Raw genomic sequence first — 27,702 nt, 5'->3', positions numbered from 1 at the left:
ATTTGTATCCGCACTGCCAACGAATGCTACTCTTATCTGCCTGCCAATAGATGCTGAAGAGCTGCCCAGACTGATGCACTCACTGATTTTCCTCTCCCTTCAGGCATGGAAATAGTGGGCCTCTGCTCAATGCCTCCACTAGCCCAATTATGCAGGGATGATAAATAGCTGCACTCCCACACTCTATAGTTGGACTGTTGGTATACTAACATGTTGCTCACCTATTTGTGAAATGTTGGTACATTAATACTTTGCTCCACCTATTTACCAATGCTTTTCCATTTGTGTCCATCTATGCCAGCAGCAAACTGAAAACAAAGCACCTAAACTGAACATCTGCCATTTTTTAGGTTATAAAGTACCTGACGGAAAGTTTCACTACCCTTGATCCACACAAAACATTCAGGTGTAAACAGCAAAATCAGGACAGATGTACAGAATGCACTGCCAACTGTGCAGGAAACAGATGTTTTCTTTAATTGAACAAATGCAAGACAGATGCAAATTCAACACAAAAAATCCACTCCCATCACCATAACAATTGAACTATCCTGACTCCCAGGGCATGATGTGAATTTAGCAGTCTTACATCAAGCACACGATTTAATGACATTGACAAACATGTACACACAAGAGGTGAAAAGACTACATACAGTAAACTGAATTTTTTTTTTCTGTGTGAAAGGAAACTGTTATGGACAGTTTCCACTTTGGAAAAGGCAGTTACAGTTTCTAGATTTTTCAACAGTACTTCTTTCAGTTCCTGATGAGCATTATGAAATAGCAGAAAGCATTGAACAATACAAAGCAATGGCTGTTATGCAGTAGATATGCTTGCACACTGTCTGGAAGGTGATGGGTTATGCTGGTCTATGATTCTGCTGTGTGTGTGTGTGTGTGTGTGTGTGTGTGTGTCACCAGTTGGCAGGCCAATTTATCATGGGGGAGGGCATCACAGTCTGAGCTGTCCTCATCTAATGTCTACACAGTGATGAGTGCAAATCACTCTACTGCTCTGTGACATGGCATAGTGGAGTTCAATCATGATTTTTCAATAAAAACTGAAACAAGGATGATATATTTTTTTTAAAAGTTGTAATTCTTAATTTTATTCATAAACCAGTAATAAATCAAGATAAACTGATAGCTACAAATAAAACTTGAGCTGTTGGTTTTGTCACCCGTATCAACATCTTGTTAATGGTTAAAATCTTGATTTGGAAAGATGAAAAACTTAAATCTCTGACTAGGATTTAAGTGCTATCATCTTTTAAATTTAACCTCTACATTCAATATTGCAGCATCCAGTATTCGAAGCTGACAAGAAACATGCAGTCGTGAAAAAAACTCAAAAATATGTAAACTTAAAAAAGTTATGGTCATGCTAAATTCAAGCTGGAAAAAAGAAACATCCTGAAATTAAGTACTTTCATTTGTCATGTATCTAATTTTCTTATAGGTCCCATATAGTTTAAGAGAGAGTTAACTGGGATTACTTTTTCAGTTAATTTGGTCGGTTGTTTATATTCCATATATATTCTGGGTATTTTTTCTCAGTACAGAAAGAACTGTGGACAGTTTCATAGCTTTCTGTTTGGCAATTTCCATTATAGTGTACAAGGCAAGTCCTGGATGGGAGTAGCAACATTCCCTCTTGGAGACCTGAAAGAGATACAAACATACATTGTACATTCTGTTCAGGTTAAAATATCCACTTTCAGCACTACAAACTGAATGAAACAGTTGTGCCTAGTTCAAAGGCAGGAAGAGTGAAAAGAATTCAAAAGCAATTCTAATTTTGCAACATACAAAACATTTTTTTCCTCCCTCTCAATACCTTCTGAGGATGTACCTCATTTCCTGGCTCTAGACATTGTGAAGTTGCCCCCAATTCTGTAAATTGTACTCTAGCAAACAGCTAAGAGTGCACAGGAGTAGCTTAGGGTGAGTTGTCCCACAATTTGTCCACCCTCTATGTGGGGAAGTGCTTAGCATCCACTTGGGTATATTCACTTGGCAAGCATTGCCAAGATAGTCAACTGACTGTATGGAACTCAGTGCATTTGCAAATGCACTGATTGGTGTAAAACTGAGCCATAAAGACCAGGAAGGGCCAGGTTCAATTCTCAGTCTGTTAGCTTACAGCCTGTAAAGTGCTGGGTACACTACAATTGGCATGCAGCCAAAAATAGGTCAGTGCCTTCGAGAGAGAGAGAGAGAGCTGGAAAGAAAAAATGTAAACTATTACTTTGTCACTCTGGTAGAGTACACTGTAGCTTCATTTATGCCACCTCAAATGGCATTCTGAACTAAAGAGGAGCCCATCATAAATGAACAGAAAAGGCATTCATAGAATCATGTTTGTGCCAGTCTAATCCCACACCATTTAATATTCTTTTTTATGCAGTTATCTAATTCCCTATTAAAAATGTTCTGCTTCAACAATTTATGACAGAGAATTCCACATTCTAACCACCATCTGGAACAAGAAAGTTTTTCTAATTTCTCCTTTGTCTTTTAGTGATTTAAAATTTATACCCTCTCATTACCAACCAGTGGAAGCCATCTATCACTATTTACTTCATCATAACTCTTCATAATCTTGGAGACATTAACTTCTCAGCTCCAGTGAAAAAAGGCCTTACTTCTCAAGTCTCTTCATAAAGTGTAACCCTTTATCCCTGGTAATATTCTATATTGCTTTCTGGTGCAAAATATAAGAAATAGGAGCAGGAGTAGGCCATTCGGCCCCTCGAGCCTGCTCCGCCATTCAATAAGATCATGGCTGATCTTCAACCTCAACTCCACTTTCCCGCCCGATCCCCAAATCCCTTGATTCCCCTCGAGTCCAAAAATCTATCTATCTCAGCCTTGAATATACTCAATGACTCAGCATCCACAGCCCTCTGGGGTAGAGAATTCCAAAAGTTCACAACCCTCTGAGTGAGGAAATTCCTCCTCATCTCAGTCTTAATGGCCGATCCCTTATCCTGAGACTATGCCCCCTAGTTTAGACTCTCCAGCCATGGGAAAGAATCTCTCAGCATCTACCCTGTCAAGCCCCCTCAGAATCTCGTAGATTTCTATGAGATCCCCTCTCATTCTTCTAAACTCCAGAGAGTATAGGCCCATTCTACTCAATCTCTCCTCATAGGACAACCCTCTCATCCCAGAAATTAATCTAGTGAACCTTCATTCCACCGCCTCGAAGGCAAGTATATCCTTCCTTAGATAAGGAGAATAAAATTGTACTCAGTACTCCAGGTGAGGTCTCACCAAAGCCCTGTACAACTGTAGTAAGACTTCCTTACTCTTGTACTCCAACCCCCTTGCAATAAAGACCAACATGCCATTTGCCTTCCTAATTACTAGCTGTACCTGCATGCTAACTTCTTGTGTTTCTTGTACGAGGACACCCAAATCTCTCTGAACACCAACACTTAATAGTTTCTCACTATTTAAAAAATATTCTGTTTTTGTATTCTTCCTACCAAAGTGAATAACCTCACATTTCCTCATATTATACTTCATCTACCATCTTCTTGCCCACTCACTCAACCTGTCTGTATACCTTTGTAGGCTCTTTATGTCCTCCTCGTAGCCTAATTTCCCACCTATCTTTGTATCGTCAGCAAACTTGGATATATTACATGCGATCCCTTCATCTAAGTCATTAATATAGATTGTAAATAGCTGAGGCCCCAGCACTGATCCTTGTGGCACCCCACTAGTTACAGCCTGCCAACCTGAAAATGACCTGCTTTATCCCTTCTCTCAGTTTTCTGTCCGTTAACCAATCCTCTATCCATGCTAATATATTACCCCCGTGAGTCCTTATCTTGTGTAACAACCTCTTATGTGGCACCTTATCGAATGCCTTTTGAAAATCCAAATATACTACATCCACTGGTTCCCCTTTATCTACCCTGCTAGTTACACCCTCAAAAAACACTCAGATTTGTTAAACACGATTTCCCTTTCATAAAACTGTGTTGACTCTGCCTAATCATATTATAATTTTCTATGTGCCCTGTTCCCACTTCATTCCGATGACTGATGTCAGGCTAACTGGTCTGTATTCCCTGTTTTCTCTCTCCCTCCTTTCTTGAATAGTGGGGTTACATTTGCTACCAATCCACTGGGACCGTTCTAGAGTCTAGGGAATTTTGGAAGATCACAACCAATGCATCCACTATCTCTATGGCCACCTCTTTTAGAACCCTAGGATGTAGGTCATCAGATCCAGGTGATTTATTGGCTTTTAGTCCCATTAGTTTCTCCAGTACTTTTTCTCTACTGATATTAATTACTTTAAGTTCCTCATGTCATTAACCCCTTGGTTCCCCACTATTTCTGGTATGCTTTTTGTGTCTTATACTGCTGAGACAGATATAAAATATTTGCTTAACATCATTGCCATTACCTTATTCTCCATTATAATTTCTCCTGTTTCTGTCTCTAAGGGACCCATGTTTACTTTTGCTACTGTCTTCCTTTTACATACTTGTGGAAGCTTTTACAATCTGTTTTTATATTTCTTGCTAGTTTACTTTCATATTCTATTTTCTCCCTTCTTATCAATTTTTTGGTCATCCTTTACTGGTTTCTAAAGCTCTTCCAATCCTCAGGCTTACTACTCTTCTTCGCAACATTATAGGCCTCTTCTTTTAATCTAATACCATCCTTAACAAATATATTGGGAACACTAGTACTTGAGCAACATTTTTAGTGCCAAGTTTGTGCTAGAGCTGAATATTGTTTGTTTTGCACCAAATAAATCAAGTTGATATCACACACACATTGAAATTTCCAAAATGCTTTTTTTGAGGAAAAAAAACAAATATAGTACCTGATATGTGACTTTTCTCATTTACGTGTTTGAAATCTAATTAAATCTCAAACTTCCAAGTCACTAAATCAGTATTTAAGGCTATAGGCAAGTGTTTTAGTTCACGACGAATTTGAAAAAAATTCAGAGTGAAGCAAAAAGTACCTCATCAACCGATGCCCACACAACTTAGGGATTGTCCTTTTATCTCTGGCACTCAATCCATCCCAAATTGATGGTGTGAAAGTGCTGTTTCTCTGCTGGTTGAAAGTCCTACATGAAATGTGTTTGGACAATCTCAGTCCAGTTCCTAGTGGGCAGTTTTATATTGGTGGCCTGAGCCCATAATACTGGGATCTCACTCAGAGAAGGCCAAAGAATGGCTGCTATGGAAAATGGAAATGCCATTCTAACATAACATGAAACACCCTGCCGAAGTTGGGAGTAGAGGTATGTCGTTCAGGCAAAGTGGAGGAAGCTTTACCCGCTACCTAACCTAAGCTGTACATAGCCTGAGAATGTTTTATGCTGAGATGGAATACTGACCAGCACAAAAAAACATGTTGGATTGAGAAGAAAATTATGAAGCAATTTTCCTTTTCTACACCCGTATACTTATATTGTAAATGCTATTTTGGCCAGAAAGGCTAACCCATTACAAAATTAACTCTGATTGAATTATAGTGGTCAGCTGGCCACTATAGGTGTTCTTCGAGGTCAGTCTCACTATTCTCAGTCGAAACTCAATTTTGTAACATTAAGGAAGGCTCTTCACAAATACAATTTAAGCATTAAGTGAAGCATGCAAGGATTTTCTGTATTTTAGCTGTTTTATGATAAACCCGAGATTTCACACAGGCAATGTGACCATGTGATTTACATTTACATTCAAATGGGTAACTAACCAGTGGTTAGATCTTCTGGGATCTATTACAACGTAAGCAGCTTAAGAGACGGTATAAACCGAACACAACTGACCTGTCTAGGTAGGAAATATGGTGCATCAGTTTCCACCACAATCCTCTCGATTGGGATTCTTCTTACTGCTTCCTTGGTCACAACAGCAGTTGGGTAGGTTAACAGGGCGGTGAACCCAACCGACAAATTTGAAAATTCCTGCAGAAACGGTTCAATCACTTCATAACGGCCTGTAAAGCAATGCCTGCAGAATGAAAGATCAAAAACTAATGTGAAAACCAATCTCAACAAAATATGCCATTTTCTGGCAGGCATCAGTTTTCCTAAAATATTCTTTTGGTCTTATTAAAAAAAACAGATCAATGACAGGAAGTCAACCAGGTCACACTTGGTACCTTCTAGAAGTCAGCAACACAAACACCTGGGAACAAGTCTCCAACCTGTTTGCTCAACTAGTGGAGGGGAAAAATAAAAATAATAGTTTTTGGTCATATTCACTATGACTTTGCAGGACAAAATTCACGTTATTGTAATATCAGTACATCTCCAACGGTGTTACTTATAGCTGGTCCAGGACCAGAAGTGTGGTTCCTGATGTTTACGTGGTGCTGCTGCTGCAGCCCTAATTCATCAACGGTTCTCCCATCTTTGTCATACAGCAAATTTACTGCAGCATTGGATCACATCCTTCAAGAGGGAGCAGGACCGGTTCTTGGCAGAGGCAGAGATTGCATCGTATAGAAGGTAAGTAGATTAATAGATAACAACTGGTCCAAGTGACCGCCTGGACTAGCTTCGATCATCTGAGGTGGTCAGAGAGGAATTTTCCACAGAACCTTTTTCTTTTATTGGCCCTGAGTTTTCTGGGTTTTTTGCCTCTCTCAGGAGATTACATGGCTACTGGGGGGTAGGAAGTGTCTGGTCAGGATGCTGTGGGCCATCATGTGTGGGGCAGGCTTGCTGGAGCAGATGGTCTTTTACTGACCATCATTTTAGTGTGTTCGTACATGACTGCTTGAGATAAAAATATCACAGCGTACTGATACTGACAGACTCAACAGTAGAATAAATCCTCCCTCGGAAGTGCTTCAGCAAGAACTGCAAATCCATGAAAAACAAAATCTTCTATAAGCAAATAAATAAATGAGAAAATGGATAGCGTTACAAATATATATTTGAAGTTTGTACGACAGGAACGTTCTAACATGAACGCATAATATACTAAACCAAACTATCCGAATTCCATGTGGTAAATATAATCTGCAGAAGTGTTTCACAACAGAAAGGATGAATGGCTAATACCCAACATGGTACGAGATGCATGGTGATCACATTTACTAGATGTGCGAATAACCACATATATTAACCACAGAAATCAACACCAACAAAATAACTAATCTGATCATTGTGTAGGCTGGCTAGGAATGTTTTCAGTGACTTAATTTCTAATGGGACCATCTCTCAGATCCTCTGCTTGCTTGCACTATGGGGCACAGATTTTGTGTCTGTACGAAGCTCAGGAAATATTGCGCATTTTTATTGTGGAAGCATCCTATAAGACAATCTGCCTTTGTGGCCAAACAAAGACACACCAACCAGCCCACAAGCTTTAATTATAACATACCCTATAAAGAACATAGGCAAGGTCATTTTAAGGACTTTATGCATCTTGGGAACCTGCATGCACTCATGGTTTCAAACAAGAGGAAAAAATCCTCTTACAATACCAAAGCACAAGTAGAAACATCATCATTTTACCTATGAATCCTGTAGTCCTTTGGCACGTTGACTTTCATTATCTCAAGAAGGTCTTGGTCAGCATCCCTGCAGTGTATGACAAGAGGCTTCTTTAACGCCACTGCAAGCTTTAGCTGTCTCTCAAAGACCTGGCAAAAGCAAGAATGTATTTACCAATAATCCTTAAGCTTCAACACCTATTTTCCCCCGCCCCACCATGCACCAACTGAGGGAGTACTATACTGTCGGAGATACCATCTTGTGGACAAAATGTTTAAACTGCAGCCTTATCTGCTTGCCAGTGACCAGTGAAGTATCACTCAACCAGCAGGACCAAAGACACACTAAATGGTCATTTATCTCATTTGCTGTTTGTGGGACTCTGCTGTGCACAAATTGGCTGACAGGTTTGCTTACAAAACAGCAGTAATTACATTTCAAAAGTAATTCATTGGTTGTAAAGTACTTCATGACACCCTGAAGACGTGAAAGGCACTAAATAAATGCAAGTTCATTCTTTTTTTCCTCAATGGCAAAAAAAATCCCAAACACCATCAGCTCAGAATTTTTACTTAATGGCTTAAACTGTATAAAAACTCTGATGCATCAAACATGGTATTTATCCACAGCAGATAGAAATCCCCAGCCACTGAAAGCTCAGGTGAAATTTCAAACTCAAGCCCCAGACATGAGGGCAGACTTATGTGACAGACACTAAGGCATTTCTAAAATTAAATTACCAATTTTATGAGCAAGTTTAGTGACTTTCTTTTTTAGAATTGTGTAATTTGTGTCTGTCGTGTATGTTATTTTCAGCTGTACACAATGAAGGAAAATGGCGGTTGAAATCAGTGTGAAGAAAGTAGTTGAACAATGTGGCTCATTTGTACTAGTTAATGCTTCCAGATTGCTGTGTTTAAGAAAATAAGTCATTTAATTGGGTGATGCTTTCTCATTGCTGATTGAAGGTGAAGTGAATTATACTGTTTTTTGTCTGCTTCCTATTAGGCAATGGGAAATTTGAACCAAACAGCATGGTTGATGTAACAGATTTTTTGAGACGGTCACAAATTGACACATGACCCTTTTGTAGTATGGTGCCTTTGAGATGTATGTTGCTATGGACAGGCAATAAGAGATGTTTCCATTGTAGGGGAGTCCAAAATTAGGGCATTTAAGGGGAAGCTAGATAAGTACGAGGGAGAAAGGAATAGGATATGTTGATGGGGTGAGATGAAGTACAGCGGGAGGAGATTCGCGTGGAATATAAACACTGGCATAGACCCGTTGGGCCAAATGGCCTGTTTCTATACTGTAAATTCTACGTAATCATCTGGAGATTATGACTCAATTCATGATTGTGTTGCCAATCTCTGAAGACAAACTCAATTTTGTCATGCATCAACTCCAAGAGTTTGGCCACTCATCTGACACAGATGAACTAACAACCTCCCCCAAACAGGATAAACAAAAATTGCCCCTGCAAACTTCAGACTATACATGCATACTTAGTAAAAAAAAAACAGGAAACCTTGGATTGATGAAGTTACTGCCTAGTAATGAAAGGATTTAGGTAATTAGTTCAAATAATTATTGACAAATATTTATTGACTTTTAAAGGCTACAATTTCCTCAAATCTTTAATACTATAATTTATTTACCCTCCTTGAATAATTGCTAAAATTCACCAGATGAATTAATTCACTAATAAATGAATTGACCCTCTTCCACTCCACATACCTGTTTTTGTTTGGCAATGTCTGTTGAACACTTATAAGAATAGTCCAATCCCATCTCTCCAAAAGCGATCGCTTTAGGATGTCTCAGTACTTGGATAATTGCCCTTTCCTGTAAATTTGTGTAGTAACGGGCAAAATGTGGATGGCAGCCAAAAGCACCCCAAACAAGTGGTTCTTCCAGTAAATTTTCCCATAAGTTCCCAAGGACCAGACTGCGAGGGTCACAGAAATCTGTGATACAGCCATGAAACTCCGCTGGAAATGTGCTGTCGTAAACTTTCATAAATTTTGCAAAAGTTCCACGAAAGGACAGCTTAGAGTACAAAAAGTCCAGATGGCAGTGTGTGTCTATAAAACCTTCCTTTTGGTAGTTCAGTCCCCAGTTTTCTTGGCATCGATTCTCTGAATTATTAGCCAAAGCTTCTGAATCTTCTACTGAAGAGTTGAGGGAATCTGTGCTCACATCCAAATTATTGCTGTTATCAAGCTGACGTAGTGAGCAGCCTAATGACTCAAAAGACAAGCTATTGCGAATAGTGGACCTTGAAATTTGCGAAGAATTTACTGACTGGCTGGGGCAACATTCTGTTCCATCGTCAGCAAAGTTATTCTGACACCAAGTATCATAGAGACTGCTGGATGGTGAAGGTTGCTGAGGAGTTTGAGGGTTTGACCAGTATTCAGAATACGGATAAGAGGGGCTAGAATACAAGACTGGTGGATATGTAACATATTCGGTGGGTAATGGGGTACCAGACTTGGAATTTTCCAGGTTGCATGTTGGACTGGAGTCTCCTTGTGAAAACATAGCTAACGCAGTGGGGTCTTCTACATCAGACCAGTCACTTCCAAAGGATGGATCCTCATCAGAAGTCAACTTCTGTTTTTAAAAAGAAAAAAAGTGATGCCATAACCTTAACTTAACTATGCCCAAAGCAAAATGCAAACTTTATATTTAAAAGTCACAGCACAGAGAGATGTAATAGATGTGCATTTTGAAAACTGGATCTAGACCAGATTTTATATTGCTTCACAGAATTGAATTGCTGAGGCAAAGCACCAGCTAATTGTATAACTGTCTGCCTTGGCTTCTCTCTGCACCCATCTACTGACTAGTAATAAAAAAACAGGGGAAACTCCAATAAACAGAAAGCTAGATAAGTACATATAAATACACTTTCATACCACTCTCCGGTAAGTGAAATTCTAGAAATAAAATTAGGTGGGGGGGGCCACAATCCATGTCTTTAAAATGCTGAAACGAACAAACTAAAGTTAATACACTTAAAGTGTTGAAGGACTACAGGAGACAACTATAAAAATTACCCAGCTTCAGGCAAGGTTAGAGATAAGAAATTCTCCCCCTTTATCCATATATAAAATGGAACATACCCTCGTCAAATGTTGATCCTTTGTCAATGTACTTTATATATAAATAAAGATCTGTACAAATATCTGATCAGAATCACAGAAATTATAATGCAAAACAAGCCATTTGGCCCAGTCTATGTGGGTATTTATCCTCCACTTGAGCAATAGTCCCAATCCCATGTGCCTGCTCTGTTCCCATGTCCTGTCCTCCCACTTTCCTTCAACCGCCTATCTAACCTATTCTTAAATGTTGTCTCTGCTTCAATCATTAACTCTGGTAGTGCATTCTACAGCCTCACAACGGTCTATATATTAAAAAAATCTGCTCTGTCTTAAATCTCCCATCTTATATCTACGTCCCCTTGTTCTAGACCCCTCAATCACTGGAAACAATTTGTTTCTATCTACCCTGTCCCATCCCATCACAATTTTAAATACCTATCAAACTGCCCTGTAATTTCTGTTCTAATGAAAGCAGCCCCAATTTTTCCAGGTCTTTCTTCCTATTTGTGTTTCCTCATACCAAGCAGTCTATTGAATCGTTGCCTCAGCATCCATCCTATAGTTTGAAGCCCAAAACTGCACACAGTACTCAAACTGTAGTCTTACTAAGGTTTATATGGATTCACCTTTACATCTCAATTTTAATATTCTATGCCTCATCATAAAACCCAGTATTCCATCATCTTTTTTAGGGCCTTATCCACTTGAGGTACTGCATTTAATGTCTTATGAACCTGAACCCCCAAATCTCTCTGCTCTTCCACGTCACCCAGCTTTAATCAAAATATACCACCTCACATTTACTGACATTGAATTCCATCTCGTGACTTTTTTTGCCCTTTCCACTATCCCTTGCAATTTCCTTTGGTCCTCAGAATTATTTACTACGCCTCCTATTTTACTATAGTCTACAAATTTGCACACCACTTCCTCTAGTCCTCTAGTGCACAATGAACAGAAGAATACCATCACCTACTTCCAACCACTCTGAGAAACTACTCTTAACCCCTACTCTGTTTATTCCCTTCCCTCCCAATCCCAATCGTCTCCTGTGTGGTACTTTGCCAAACAAAGGCTTTATAAAAGTTCACGTACACCACATCTGACACCGTCTCAAAAAATGATCAGGTTTGTCAAGCATGATCTTCCTTTCTGAAATCTGTGTTGACTGCTTCTAATTACTTTCTCTTCATCTAGATATTTAGTACTCTCATCTTTAATTAATGATTCCATAATCTTCCGTGCCATAGATATTAAACTAACTGGACTATAATTACCTGGGTTAGCACGGTCTCCCTTTTTGAAAATGGGTATTTGGCCACTCTCCAGTCCACTGGCACACATCCACTCTCAGTAGAACACAAATATAATTTCTAGGGCTTCCAATATTTCTTCCCCCGTTTCTCTCAGGATCCTTGGAAGTATCCCATCACTCTATCTTCCTTTAGCTTAACTAACTTCTCTATACTTTCCTTTTATTTATAAAATCTCTCATCTTGCTTTTAACCAATTCAAGATTCACCTCCTCCTAAATATCCTTCTCTTTTGTAAACATTAAAGCAAGGTACTTGTTGAATATCCCTGCCAATTTCTACTTATCCTCTCCTCTTGGGTCCCACCTCACATTTTACAATTCTTAACCTCTTTCCTTATTTTCTGGTATTCTATATGTCCCATATGTTGCCTTCTTCGATATTACTTTTTTTTCAAACCGCTCTATTTATCCACGGCATTCTGAAACTTGAAGTAGTCTCCTCTTTGAAAAAAATGTATATATTTATTTTGCAACTTTGCAATCCCCTTTAAACATCTTATTGTTGATCTTCGGTCCTGTGTGCGCCAATATCTCTTTCCATCTCATCTCAGTTAGCTCACTCCTCTTTCTAAATTTGCCCTATTCCAATCTGATGCTCTTGTTTTTGTATTAACTTTTTCTCTTTCTATTTGGCCCTTAAACCTGATCAAATATAGAACTGGCAGCAAGACTTGAGATGAAAATTGTTCATATGGTTTCTGAAAATGGACCTCAACAATGAAGAGAACTGAACTTGTTCTCTTGCTAATTTATCATGTCCTTTATAGCACAAATGTTGACAGAAAAAGATCAAAATTAAAATGTAGTCTTACTGTGAATACCTTACAGTGATCATTTTCATTTTTTGGAAGGAGATTCCTGTTCCTTCCTTTCAAGTTTGACTCATTATCCACAGCTACATCTACAAATACCAGCTCTGGGTTTGGACTTTCATCCATATTTCCTTTATAGGCCTTCATTCTGCTATTCCACTTTGGTTCCATAGAATTATTTTCAGCATCAGTTTCCTGTTGTTTACTGATGTATTGAGAAGAACCATCCCCATGAGTTGTTTCATGCCAAATCCCTTCTTGGGTTTGTCCACAATCTTTTGTTAGAGGTTCTGCTGGTTCTAATCCAGCCCGTATCTCTTTGGTGTGGTCGGTATTTCTGGCAGGGCCTTGCAGCTGTTTTTTCTGGAAGTCCCTACCAATAGCTTCTGATATGGCTTTAAGGTAGAGGACTTTAGTGCCCTGTACAGATGCTGCCTTCCGATTTTCTCGTCGAATAGTACTTTTGCAATCTCTTGCCTGGATAACAGATTCTGATCTCTGCTTCATGGTACTGCTTAATACTGCAGAGGTACTTCTGCTTTCAGCTTCCGTACTCTGTAATTTATACCAATAGTAAAATAAATTAGAACATTACAAAGTCACCAATTAGGACAAAGAATAAGAACAAGTGAAATGAGGTTTAATTTGTTTTTAAATGCTAGTGATCTTACTAGTGTAAGCTATAAGCTGTAATTTTCCACACACAGTGCAACCTTTATAGCATGGTCAGCTCTCCATGCGGCCACTCTTTTGCAATCCTAAATTAATCATTAAAGGCAATGTAATATTTCTTCCATTAACCAATCACCTATGCATTACACTACATTCAGGCATTTTGTATACATTGTACCTGCATACTGTAATCAATGAAGAAGAAAAAGCAGGCTGCAAAAATTTGTTAAAGTGTATTGCTTTTTAGATCACGATTTTAAAACAACTATTTTGATTTGTTAAGTACCTGCCCTTTTCCATCCATTTTGCTGGCTAATAGTCTTTTACCTACTCAAAGTTGTTGTATTTCATTTTGACAAGCTTTTGTGCATTTGTCAGCAGTTTGACCCACCGCAGATCATTTCCTCTGATTTGTTCAGTTTTTTTTAAAAAAAGACATGCCTAGGGTGTGGAGAGTTTTGTGTAAATATTTGCCGCTCTCAATTTTGTGGATGCAGATGTTAAGTGCACCACACACAAGATTGTTTCTGTAGCCTCTGAAAAGGGACACCTAAGAAGTCCATGACAAAGTTAGTGATTGCTGAATGTTTTGGTTCTGGCAAAAGGAAAAATGAGAAACCATAACTTGCAGAGCAGTTTAAATTTAGGATGACAAATCCAGTAGATATTGCTGTTTGTATGAAGGAAATGAAGCAAACAATTGCAAATTAAATCAGTGATGATATTTGAATTGGTGTGTAAGTGGTTCCAGCTGCCTAGATCCAATAATATTCCACTGTAGGGACCACTAGTGCAAGAAAATGTCCCCACATTAGTGAGCAAGTAGGAATGATTTCATAACTTTAATTAATTGGTTGGATCACTAATAAATGTCAGAATATTGTTTTATTTACCATGAATGCAAATACATCAGAGAAAGATTTTGCATTCTGTGGAATGCTGCAGGAAGGAATGCAGGAAGGTGGCTTAAAACGGGTGTTAGTTTCACACGCCACCTGAATGCAAATGTCTGCATTCTTCATTCTGTGCAATGCTGCAGGAAGGAAGGAAAATGCAAAATACAAGATTCTTTGATGCTTGAAAAACTTTGGTAAAGAAACTTCCAGTGACCTATTATGCAAATAAAAAGCTTATGGGGTTCTAGGAATTCAATCACAGAACAATCAGATAGAAAGGCAAAGCTGTTCTTTTCAATGCCAGCCTGCAGCAAAGACTGTTTGACATAGGAAAGTCGGAATCAAGCTGTTCCCAATGAAGGCCACTTCAAAACTCCAGCCATTAGACCAAGATGTCAAAGTGTGCGACGGTTGTTGATAAAGTTCCTGATTTGGTAATTGCTTTCCAAGATTGGCAGTATAAGCAGTGTTACACATGTGGTGAAATGCATTCAATGTATTTAGCAAGCATGAGATCAGGTTAAACCACAGACCATGAAGTTGATGTTATGGATGATGGTGCCCCTCAAGGTAGATGATAAATCGAGAGGGGTCATAATTGGTGAATGAAGCTACCAAAGCACCATCAAGCATTGCATCCAGTCAGTAATTTGGTATGCAGACCTAGACGCTGATTTGCTGACCAGAGATAGCTTTTAATCGGAAATTCAGCATCATGACCTTGTGGATAATCATCACAAACAAGTAGTTGATGTTGGAAGCAGTAAAACAGTGGGTGTGAAATTAGTCTTGAACGGTGGCTTAAAACGGGTGTTAGTTTTACACGCCACCTGATTTCCTTTTCCATTGAAGTCAGGCAATGTCTAAAATGGGCTGCCCATTTGCTATTGCACGTTTTACACTATCATCCAAGACCAACTTCACCCCCAGTGAATCGGAGAAAAATGGTGAAAATATCACCAGTGAATACAAACCTGTTTCCTATGCATACTGTGAACTCATGATCAAAATCATTGAAAGAATATTATACATTGAAAAAATACGAAGTTTACACTGACAGGCATTTTGGAACAATGCAGAAAAAAGTAGCAATTCCGTATGCAGCAACCACTAGATGGAGACATTGTGCTACTTAGAGAAAGCTGTGTATTATTTATAAATAAGGATTGTAGACTAGGTAACTGCAGAATTACGGAAAATAAATCATGCGACAGCAGATTTCTATCTCCCCTCATATTATATAAAAAAAAGTCACCTACTACCCAGCATATATTCTCAACTTCTTTCACTCAGGAGAACAACGTTCTTCTGAGTATCAGATTTCTGAATTCACACTGGCAATACATGACCACTGATGCTGTAGTTTAAAATTACTGGGTTGCTAATGAAATCACTCCATTGCACATCACAAAAATCAGAACTGATTAACATAACCAACCACATCTAGGGAGATATGGGGTTTTGTTCAGCTTCTCTCTCTGAAAAAAGTAACCTCGATAACCTTTTTAAAAAAGAACAAACTCTTTCATACAACATGTTTAGTCACCATAATTGTGACAGTTAGCAGGTTAACACAGTAAGGGTGCAAAAAAACCCAAGCCAAGTCTCTAACTACATATCTAAAGGTTGGGCCGTTAGTGGTTTACAGGAAGTAATTTTCATACCAGAAGATAGAGAATATATTTTGATAAAATACCTCCTCGGCAGGATCTAGCTGTGGACATCTTGGTGCAAATCTTTTCTGATAGTGAAGTTTGTCACTGAACATGGTTTTCCTAAGTGAATAACTCTTTCTCCGTTGATTTGTACAGCAGAAACTGAGGTCTTGTGAATGAGCAATGGCAGTATCATCTGAAGAAATGTTTTCTGGCATGACATTCACTTGTTCTGGCTCCTTTTCTTTGCCAGCCTTCAGTCTGATTTTCTGTATGCTGTCTATGTGATCAGACACAGAATCATTGCTAGACATAGCCCCATTATTGCTTTTTTGGTCCCGTGACCAATGTGAACACCGTGGCAGCTCAGTTGTGCATTTCCTGTATTTTGTTGAAGAGACAGTGGAGGTGTCATCCCACCTAAACTTCACCTTTTGTTTCTGACAGCTTGGTTCCATTGCTGGTTCCGCTATAGCAAACAAAAACATCTGTCATTAAGCATGCAGAGCCTCCCACTCAAAATGTATAACTTAAGGAGCAGCAACTATTACACGAGTCACACAATCAGACGATACTACTGAAAAGAAAAGCAACGATCACACCCATGTTACTATCTATTTCTAGATTCAATAATTTGAGTATTCAGGCAGTTATTAACAGGAGTCCCCCTGATCAAAGATATTGCATATTTCTCAAAATTCACAGGTCACTGTGCCCTCCTCCCATCATCTAGTCCCTGGCCAACCCCACTTCTCATCTTCTGGCTCAGTCCCCATACCCGTCTCATCTTACCTCCTCCTCTCTCTCTCTCTCACTCACTCACCCAGTCCCTGCCACCCCTTTCTCGCCATCCCCCAGTCCCTGCCTGCTCTCACTCACTGGTCCCTAGTCGCTGCCTTCTCTCTCACTCACTCTTTCTCCATAAGAGATAGGAGCAGTAGTAGGCCATTTGGCCCTTCAAGCCTGCTCCGCCATTTACTGAGATCATGGCTGATCTGATTTTTACCTCAACTCCACTTTCCCGCCTTTTCCCCATATCACTCCCCATCTTTGTCTCCTCGCATTTCTCCATTCCTGCCCCTCTCTTTTACACACACACCAAACCCAGCTACCAGCCACTGCCCGTTCTTACTCCCTAACCCCTCGAGACTCTGCCCCCTTTCTCACTCACCCTCTCCCAGTACTTGCTCCTCCCATCCCTTATCCCCTCCTCCATTCCTCTTTGCATCTCCAGCACCAGCCCCTACCCCTCTCCAGTCTCTGATTCCTTCCTCGACAGTCACTGCACCCTTTCTCCTCCTCTGGTCCCTGTCTCCCCCACCCCTCTCCCTCCTTTCTGAAAGTTCGTCCCCATCCCTCCCTGCCTCACCAATCATCGACTCTCTCTCCAAATCCATAACCATCTCCTTCCCCCTCCCAGACATCTTTCTCATCCTCCCGTTAAGTGTCAGCATTGGTTTAGTGGTAGCACTCATGTCTGAGTCAGAAGATCATGGGTTCAAGCCCCACTCCAGAGACTTGAAAGCACATAATCTAGGCTGACACTCCAGTGCAGTACTGAGCGAGTATTCCCATTCCAACATCACCGAAACAGACAATTTGGTCATTATCACATTGCTGTTTGTGCGAGCTAGCTGTACGCAAATCGGCTGCCACATTTCCTACATCATAACAGTGACCACACTTAATTTTTTTTAAAGTACTTAATCGACTGTAAAGCGCTTTGGGACGTAGTGAGGTCGTGAAAAGCGCTATAGAAATGCAAATCTTTATTTCTATCCTCCTCACCCCCTGCACCTCGCTCCAGAGTTCCTGCACTCTTTTTTCCCCCTCCCAAATCCTTTTTCCTCTCCCCTGTTGCTGTATATCTTTCCTTTCCCCTCTTGTTTTCTTCCTCATCGTGCGTGTTCACTTTTCCCTCCTACCAGTTGCTGCCCCGTCAACCCTCCCTCTGACCGTTACTCCCTCCCCTTCCCTCGCGCCGAACGTTACTCCCTCCTCCTCCTCCCCTTCCCTCGCGCCGACCGTTACTCCCTCCTCCCCTTCCCTCGCGCCGACCGTTACTCCCTCCTCCCCTTCCCTCGCGCCGACCGTTACTCCCTCCTCCCCTTCCCTCGCGCCGACCGTTACTCCCTCCTCCCCTTCCCTCGCGCCGACCGTTACTCCCTCCTCCCCTTCCCTCGCGCCGACCGTTACTCCCTCCTCCCCTTCCCTCGCGCCGACCGTTACTCCCTCCTCCCCTTCCCTCGCGCCGACCGTTACTCCCTCCTCCCCTCCCCTCGACCGTTACTCCCTCCTCCCCTCCCCTCGACCGTTACTCCCTCCTCCCCTCCCCTCACGCCGACCGTTACTCCCTCCTCCCCTTCCCTCGCGCCGACCGTTACTCCCTCCTCCCCTCCCCTCGACCGTTACTCCCTCCTCCCCTCCCCTCACGCCGACCGTTACTGCCTCCTCCCCTCCCCTCGCGCCGACCGTTACTCCCTCCTCCCCCCTTCCCTCGCGCCGACCGTTAGTCCCTCCTCCCCCCTTCCCTCGCGCCGACCGTTACTCCCTCCTCCCCTCGCGCCGACCGTTACTCCCTCCTCCCCTCGCGCCGACCGTTACTCCCTCCTCCCCTCGCGCCGACCGTTACTCCCTCCTCCCCCCTTCCCTCGCGCCGACCGTTACTCCCTCCTCCCCCCTTCCCTCGCGCCGACCGTTACTCCCTCCTCCCCCCTTCCCTCGCGCCGACCGTTACTCCCTCCTCCCCCCTTCCCTCGCGCCGACCGTTACTCCCTCCTCCTCCCCTTGCGCCGAGCGTTACTCCCTCCTCCTCCTCCCCTTCCCTCGCGCCGACCGTTACTCCCTCCTCCTCCCCTTCCCTCCTCCCCCTCCCTCGCGCCGACCGTTACTCCCTCCTCCCCCCCCTTCCCTCGCGCCGACCGTTATTCCCTCCTCCCCCCCCTTCCCTCGCGCCGACCGTTACTCCCAACTCCTCCTCCCCTCGCGCCGACCGTTACTCCCTCCTCCTCCTCCCTTTCCCTCGCGCCGACCGTTACTCCCTCCCCCTTCCCTCGCGCCGACCGTTACTCCCTCCTCCCCTTCCCTCGCGCCGACCGTTACTCCCTCCCCCTTCCCTCGCGCCGACCGTTACTCCCTCCCCCTTCCCTCGCGCCGACCGTTACTCCCTCCTCCCCTTCCCTCGCGCCGACCGTTACTCCCTCCTCCCCTTCCCTCGCGCCGACCGTTACTCCCTCCTCCCCTTCCCTCGCGCCGACCGTTACTCCCTCCCCCTCCCCCTTCCCTCGCGCCGACCGTTACTCCCTCCTCCTCCTCCCCTCGCGCCGACCGTTACTCCCTCCTCCTCCTCCTCCCCTCCCCTCCCCTCGCGCCGACCGTTACTCCCTCCTCCTCCTCCCCTCGCGCCGACCGTTACTCCCTCCTCCTCCTCCCCTTCCCTCGCGCCGACCGTTACTCCCTCCTCCTCCTCCTCTCCTCTCCTCCCCTCCCCTCGCGCCGACCGTTACTCCCTCCTCCTCCTCCTCTCCTCCCCTCGCGCCGACCGTTACTCCCTCCTCCTCCTCTCCTCGCGCCGACCGTTACTCCCTCCTCCTCCTCCTCCTCCTCCTCCTCTCCTCCCCTTCCCTCGCGCCGACCGTTACTCACTCCCTCACTCGCGGCCTTCGTTCTCTTCCCGCAATTTTACTGCACGAACCGCATCGGCTCCAATTGGTCCGGTCCACCCCGCGGGTTGGAGGGGGGGGCGGGGTTGAGAGGTCAGGTGGGACCTTGAACTTCTCGCCCAATTACAATGAAACACGAGAAAAATCACAATTCAAATATATTCTTTCGGACCTAATTTTTCATTTTTTTCTTTTATTTTGGGACTTTTTTTGTCTTTTTTTTCTCTTTTATTTTGTGATTTTAGGCCCCCCATTTATAAGAGGGGGGCGGGGGGGGGGGGGTGAAGGGTGTGCTTAAATACTAAAAACCAAAGAAGCCAAAACCAGGTATCAAATTAAAATTTTATTTTCCTCATTCAGGACGCACTCCGGCCCCTGCGGTGGCCACCGGTCGCGGAAAGCCTCAAGCGTACCGGCAGACGCCGCGTGCTCCCATCTCCAGGGCCGCCCGGGCGCAGAGCGTTCCGCGGAAGAGAGGCGGACAGGCCGAGCGACCGCCCCCCACGGGCCGCGAGCAACCTGGACCTGTGGATGGCCACCTTGGACAGGCCCAGGAGCAGGCCCACGAGGACCTGCCCGCCCCCCCCCCCCCCTCCTCACCGGGCGCCCAAAGATCAGGAGCGTGGGACTGAAATGCAGCCAGAACTTGAGGAGCAGCCCCTCCAAATAATCAAACAGGGGCTGCAGTCTCCCACACCCCGTGAACAAATGAAACACGGACTCCTCCAGGCCGCAGAAATTGCAAGCGGCCTGGGAGTCCGTAAAACAGTCTCCACCCCAGAACCCCGAAGTAACAAGGGAGGACCCCTGAGTAGAGAGCCCCCCCAACTGGGGATCCCCGCCTCCGCCGGACGGCAGGATGGCACGCCAGGGCGTGTCCGGGCGAGAGACGAGGGCGAGGAAGTGGAGAGTGTGCAGGAGCAGCCCGTACAGGAAATCCCTCCGCGCGGAGTGAAACGGCACGGAGGGAATTTCCGAGAGACGGCTCGAGTTGTGAGGCGCAGCCCTCCGAGGGAGGTTCCGGGGCCTGGCGCCGAGGAGGAATTCCGTCCGAACGGGAGTCAGGTCGGACGGGATGGCTCCGCACGCTTGAGCCGCCTCCACACCCCGAGTGGAGTCAGGGCCGAGCGCCGATTTCAACGCCTGGATGGCGGCGGCTGCGTCCCCAGCACGCCACGAGGACATCCGCGCGGCAAGCGTCCACGGCTCCAACCAACCCGACCCTCCGCCATCCAGGACGTCCCTGACTCTGGTTACCCGACCAGCCCCGGCCCTCCGCTCCGTCAGCCGCGAGCGGCCGAAGCCGACACCGCGGAGGAACGGATTCCCAAGCAGCGGCTCCTGCAGGACGGCCGCTACCCCCGACGGGCGAGAGCTCCGGCTGGAGGCAACCATGTTCCAGACCCTGAGCAGATCCTGGTAAAAGACAGGCTGCTCCTGCAAAGACGTCGGCAGAGGAGTCCTCCCCGGGCTCTACCGGGGGATCCGGGTCGGAGGGCGGCACCGGGAGGGGACCCTCCCCAGCCTCCGAGCGGTGAAAATCTGGCGCCGGGCTATAAGGGGAAACCGGGGAGTAAGTGAACCCCAACTCACCCGGCACCGTGCCCAGAGACCGGGAGAAGGGGCTCTCCCCACCCACACCACCACCGACCGACCCGGCCGGTTAAACGTTTTTATTTTGGTTAAACCCGTCCACCAGGTCGAGCAGGTCCTGGGAGATGTCAAGCCGTGGGTGGACGAAATCGGCCTCATCGGCCTCGCCCACCCCGGCACCCAGGACGCCCGACCCGGTGAACGGGATACTGTTGTCCGTACCCGGATCCGCGACCCCCCCTATCGGCAGGGTCTCTCCATCCCCCCCGGGAGGCACGGGCTCGGTCTCCTCCCCCCGAGAGGTGGATGACTCCCGCTGGTGGTGGGAAATGGAGGGTGGGGCCGCAGGATCCGTAGCCGGCGCCGACTCCCCTTCCACGGGGGGCCGTCCCTTTGCAGGGTTCCCCTCCGCTTCCAGGGAGTGGCTCCTTTTCTTCTTGCCGGAGGGTCGCGGAGGGAGGGGGAGCCCCATGTCTGCTGGGGCTCCTTCCTCCGCTCCCTCCTGACTAACGGCCAGCCCGGGCTCTGTCGCGACCGTGAGATGTTGATTGGCCGCGGTCACGAGCACGGCCTCGGGCTGACTAGGATAATTTATGTCTCAGGGACCAGCCTCTTGATGTTTGGACTTTTTCCGTGCCTTTTTCGGGCGAGGGTGCCCTCCCCCCCCCGGCGGAGGCCTTGACGGCAACCTCCACCCGCGCAGTTGACTCTCCTGACACGGGCGCGGGGTTGGGGGGGGGAAGCGGTGGCGGCGCAAGCCTCGGCCGCCGTAGCTGCTTTGGCGGCCTGGGAGGCGGGGCAGTTCTTCTTCAGGTGCTCCACCTCCTTGCAGGCATGGCACCGCCCACCCTCTGCCGTCCAAAAGACGTGGTAGGCGGTCCCCTCGTGGAGGGCGTTAAAGCCCTCCTCCGTAACCTCCTCCCGCGCTAGCCTTACAAAGGCCTGGCGACGGAAGGAGTACACATGACGGAGGCTGTTCTCCCTGAGTCCGAGCGGCAGTGGCGTTACCCCCGACCTCACCTCCCCCCGGTTGACGTAGGTGGGGGAGGAGGAGCTCGTCCGGTAGAAAGGGCAGGACGTTGGAGAGTACGACCCGCTGCACGGTGGCCTCCAGCGGGTCCACCAGCAGGAAGGTCCCGCCCACCGTGAGCCCCTTGCTAAGGGCCAGAGACACCGCCCGCTCGGACCTCAGAAAGAAAACAGCCCTCCCGTACATTTTAGAGGCCGCGACGATGGCCGAGGGGCTGACAACCTCGGCCATGGCCTTCACGCAGGCCTTAATGGTCATGCTGGGGTGGGCGTAGCTTTTTACCCTGTGCTTCCTCGTCACGAGGCGGAAAGGTGCAGGCCCAGCAGGAGTCGCAAGAACAGCTGCCGCAGCAACGCTCGCATACGACCTGCTGGGTCCCGGCACCGGCGAAGATGGTGTTGCCATTCTCTTTTTCGCCACGCCCACCCCAAGTCTTAGGTCTTCCAGGTATGAAGTTTTTTTAACAAACCCTAAGGAAACCTCCTCTCCCCAAATTACACTGTCCTGTTGGGAGAGGGGCTCCTTTCCTGGGTTTTTTTGAAAATTGCGGAAATCGCAAGAGAGGGAGGGAGGGATGTTTCTGAAAGGGGAAGGAGGGCGTCTGCAGGGGTGGGCTGCTGCAGAAAGTCACTGGAGGGTTGCAACGTGAACGGGTCGACGATAAGGTGGAGTCTTCCGGTGGGCAGGGGGAGGAGATGTCTTCCCCTAGACAGCTGGAGCTGCCTAGGCTCAGTCCTCCACAGATAGCAAAGTAACTTCACCCAGGCAGCTCCAGCTGTCCCGGGCCAGACACTTGGGGCCCGATTTTAGCACCCGGTTCCGGGTGCGTTCTCGGCGGGGGGGCCTCTAAAATCCCGGTTTCGAGGAGCGGGACCGGATCGCGCCTCGATCCCGCCCACTTCCTGGTTGCGCGCTGACGTGCGGGGGTGCGTGCGTTGGCCCCGCTGGTGGGAATCCCGCAGGCAATTAAAGCCAGCGGGGTTCCACTTGAGTGTATTTATCTTGGTATTTCAGGTCATTAAATGACCTGATTGAGCTGTTTATTTAACAGGTGTCGGATTTTACAGTGAAATGAGACTGTTTCCCATACTGGGGGAACCACTCACACTCTCAACGGACGTGTTGCAGCCAGCAGCCTGTGGCAGCTGCCAAGGTGCATTCCACAGGTGGGGGGGGGGGAGAGCCTTCACCAACGCAGGAGGACACTCCGTAACATTGGGCAACGCCTGCCCTCCACCACCCTCCTCCAAGCAAGAAGATTCACCGGCGTGGAAGTCCAACCCCTGTGCGAGGACACACTTTTCTAGCGTGCACAACCCCGCAAACCTAAACCTGCCAGATGGGTGCTGCGTTGACATCCTCGGAGGACGAACAGGATGACCAGCCTCAGCAGCCTCGCAGTCCACGCCGTCCGCCTCAGAGACATGCATCCCCACAACACGGTGCTGCGGCACATCCACCTGCACAGCAGGATGGAGGGCATCCGCAGAGAGAGATGCGTCGCAGGAGGCACGACCCTCCGCACAGGGTCTACAGACCGAGGCTCAGCTTCATGGACCTCTCTGAGCAGCAGTGCATACGGAGGCTCAGAGTCACTCGCCAGGTAGTCGCCGACATCTGCAGCCTCCTCAATGACGAGCTGCTCCCGGATGGACCAAGCAGCATCTTCTTACCCGTCGCCGTCAAAGTCACCACTGCCCTCAACTTCTTCGCCTCCGGATCCTTCCAGGGTGCCACGGGGGACATCACCGGGGTCTGTCAGTCGTCTGCACACAAGTGCATAAGGCAGGTCACCGATGGGTTGTTCCGCAGGGCCTCGACCTACATCAACTTCGCCATGGATGAGCGCAGCCAGACGGAGAGGGCGGTTGGATTCCATGCTGTGGCTGGCTTCCCACGGGTGCAGGGTGTAATCGATTGCACCCACATAGCAATACGGGCACCTCCACATGAGCCAGGGCTGTTTATCAACAGGAAAGGGTATCACTCCATGAACGCCCAGCTCATTTGTGACCACCGCCAGAGATTCCTACACGTGTGCGCCAGATACCCTGGCAGCTGCCACGATGCCTTCGTCCTCAGGGAGTCCACCGTCCCGCCCCTCTTCCACGCACCCAACGCCGGCAACGGCTGGCTCCTCGGCGACAAGGGATATCCCCTGCACACGTGGCTTATGACACCTCTGAGGAACCCCATTACCGAGCCACAGCGTCGGTATAATGACAGCCACATTGCTACCAGGTCTACAATTGAGCAGGCTATAGGGCTGCTCAAGATGCGCTTCAGGTGCCTTGATCGTTCCGGGGGAGCGCTCCAATACACGCCATTCAGAGTGGGACGAATTATAGTTGTCTGCTGTGCCCTGCATAACATGGCACTACAGAGAGGGGTGCCGCTGGAGGAGGCCCCATGCACACCCGCCACCCACATTGAGGACGACAATGAGGAGGAGGTGGAGGAGGAAGAGGAGGAGGAGGAAGAGGGAGAGGAGGAGGAACGACCCATGCGCCGAACACCGGCTCACCTGCGTGCTCGTCAGGCCAGGGAGGCACTCATATGCCAACGGTTCTCCTAACATCACACTGTGTGAGGCGTTCACATGTCATAACGTGCACAGACGAGGGTCCATACAGGCTCCCTCCACAGAAGAGTGGTGCCTGTACACCTGCACCCACTGGATTATGCTCAATGGGTGGGACGGGGTGGTCGTCGTCATGATGAGGCGCAGGGAAGGGACATATTGCACAAGCCGCAGAATTATGGACAAGAGGTGGCAGCATTGGTGAGAAAAAGTGAGTTTATTTTGTGGTGACATTCAAAGAGTAGAAAATTTAAAAAAAACGACAAACACCCTGTTGCAATCCCTGTGTGCTCACGGAACTTTAGGCGTTCGTTTTCGGGACCCCCTACGTGGTGCTACCCCTGTGGCTCCAGCAGAGGTGGTGGCAGGTTGCTCCTGTTCATGCCCTGACCGGGTAGATGCTTTGGGCCGACACCCCCTGGGTTTCGGTGCCCGTGAGGGCACCTCCACAGACTGCTCCTCCTGCACCTGTGCAGGGGCAGACTCGGCCACCTGGAGAGGATGGACTATTGCGGGCACTGGTTGAGAGGGGGGCAACGGGTGAGACTTGGGGGCGCCTTGAGTAGCGTCCACACTTCCATTTCCCCGTTCACCATCTTCCCTCTCATGGCCAAGGCCCACATCACCCCTTCCACCCTGCTGGACGGCAGTTTGGATGACGTGGGTGAGACCTTGCAAGGCCACCTCCAATGTATCTGTCAACCTGTTGATGGCGGCAGAATGTTGTTCACCCTGAATCCGAACAGCCGTTGTGAGGGCCTGGATGGACTCATTGGTGAGCTGTGCGTGACGCTCGAGGGAGGCTAGCCTGTCCTCCACCGCAGACGTTCCCACACCTACCCGCGACACTATCTCAGAGATGCCTTCACGTCCCTGCGACACTATCTCGGCGATACCCTCCTGCACCTGTGCCACCATTCCCCTCATGCAGGAGTTGGACTCCTCCATCCTCCGTGCGATTGTGGAGAGTGCGCGTGGCACCTCTCCCAGTACCTCAGCAATGTTCTGGTGCCCCTCGACGACTCTCCTTTTGACAGGTGGCCCCCTGGGTTCAGCATCTGGGTCCGGCTGAGCAAAGCCTGGAGAAGAGTGCTCCCACCGACGCGGACCCTCCGTGGCTGACCCTGCCACCAGGGTCTGCTCATGCTCATGTGTGCGCGGTGACTCACCATGTGCAATCCCAACTAGCTGAGGGGGGGGACCCACCGAGGTGTGTGTATCTGCGCTGGTGGATGCAAGGCTCATGTGTGACGATGCACCCTCAGAGACGGGCATGTCCTCTGAGGAATCGCCCTCAACCGAGACGTCGATCGCAGACGGTCCTGGAAGAGAACAGAGGGAAATATCAGGCATGTGACCAAATGTGGCGGTGCGGCATATGCCATGTGATGCTACGATCATTCACGATCATGAGTGATGAGTGCCAGCTTTCCCTTACCGGCCGTTTCGCCAGAACCAGACTCGCCATCCGCCATCGACAGGCAATGCAGCGTGCGGCTGATCTCCAGTGCCTCGACCTCGGCGTCTGTCAGGGCCATCTCGTGTGGCGGGCCCCCTCCGGTGCATGCCCTATCGCGTGCGTTCCTGGCCCTCTTCTCCTGTGAGGGCAAAACACAAAAACGTTATTGAGTGATGATTACAATGTGAGACGCTTCAAGCATTGGTGTGATTGGGTTGAACGTGTGCCAGATGGATGGGAGGATGCGTGTGCCACATGGCCATCCCATTGTATGGGCATTGGGGTGTGTGGTAGTGGTCGAGTGGGGACAGGGACGGTGGGTACGTGCAGGCACTGTGAGGATGATAGTTGGGTGGCTGTGAGGATTGGTGCGGGAGCGCAGTACTGTCAGTGGAGATGGGGTTGTGAGGTGTTTGAGGTGATGTGGAAGACGGAGTGATGCAGAATGCGTTAGTGTACTCACTTTTCCGGACCTGGTGAGGTCATTGAATCTCTTGCGGCACTGAATCCAAGTGCGGGTGGTGTTTCCCCTGCTTGTGACCTCCGCGGCCACCTCCTCCCATGCCCTCTTGGTGGCGCTGGCAGGGCACCTCCTTCCATCCGTGGGGAACAGCGTCTCCCTCCTCATGCGGACCCCGTCCAGCAGCACCTGGAGGGCGTGGTCCGTGAAACGGGGAGCAGCCTTACCCCTGTGCTCCTCCATCCTTGATGGAGTGTAGTTTGTGGCTGGAGGGGCTTTGGTGGACTGCCCCTTTAAATAGAGCGCAACCATCGCTCAGACGTCAATGCGCATGCGCAGGCCGCCGGCACGCAGCTGAGAAGCGCGGAACCCGTAACTGCCGGCTAATCACATCAATCATCCCGCGATCGCGTGCGCAACGCACTCAATTTGGCCGGCGCGTTTTCCTCGAGCCCGCCCGACCACCCGCTGCCAACCCGCACCCCTGGTAAAATCGGGCCCTTGGGGGGGGAATCCCCCGCTCAGAAAAGATCTCCTTGCCTCTCCCTACCTTCAGTTGGCCACCCTGTTCTGCGCCGACCTCGTCTTCCTCCTTCTGTTGGATGTTTTTAGACAACAGCAGCAGCAGCACACCCCTCGCAGTTGCTGGTGTTCGTCTTCTCCTTTCTTCTCCCTCCTTCCTTGTTGATAGGAATTCTCCTCTCCTCTCCTCGCAGCAGGCACGCAAGCAAGCAAGACAGTGATCTGCTCTGTGCTCTGCCTAATTTTTCATTTGTAAATTAAGTGTTCGTAACAGGGCCATATCAAACAGGGTGCGGTTAGACTATTTAATTCTCTCCCTCCATCGCACATTGTGGTCAGGGCCGGTCACAGGAATGGGCGGAAACCTCCCGGCGCCATTTTTAATTCAAAATGAGGTTGGATTGGGCATCAAGAGTTGGATTGTTGTCTTTTTATTTATGAGATGAAAG

At 47.5% G+C, this 27,702-nt stretch overlaps 1 protein-coding gene across 1 annotated transcript; it reads right to left on the bottom strand.

Annotated features, from left to right (window-relative positions):
- Window positions 1–449: 449 nt before the first annotated feature.
- tatdn2 (TatD DNase domain containing 2) lies at window positions 450–17,859 on the bottom strand. The gene is made up of 7 exons (XM_067998972.1): window positions 17,735–17,859; window positions 15,988–16,415; window positions 12,724–13,278; window positions 9,224–10,102; window positions 7,505–7,632; window positions 5,807–5,990; window positions 450–1,662 (listed from the first exon to the last, which is right to left on the bottom strand). Exons 2-7 carry the CDS (start codon window positions 16,402–16,404, stop codon window positions 1,522–1,524), a joined length of 2,304 nt encoding a protein of 767 aa, XP_067855073.1. The 5' UTR covers window positions 16,405–16,415; window positions 17,735–17,859; the 3' UTR covers window positions 450–1,521.
- Between the last annotated feature and the right edge of the window lie 9,843 nt (window positions 17,860–27,702).

The sequence above is a fragment of the Heptranchias perlo genome, chromosome 17, assembly GCF_035084215.1.
Source record: "Heptranchias perlo isolate sHepPer1 chromosome 17, sHepPer1.hap1, whole genome shotgun sequence".
Taxonomy (NCBI): domain Eukaryota; kingdom Metazoa; phylum Chordata; class Chondrichthyes; order Hexanchiformes; family Hexanchidae; genus Heptranchias; species Heptranchias perlo.
This window is presented reverse-complemented; position numbering and strand designations above follow the sequence as displayed.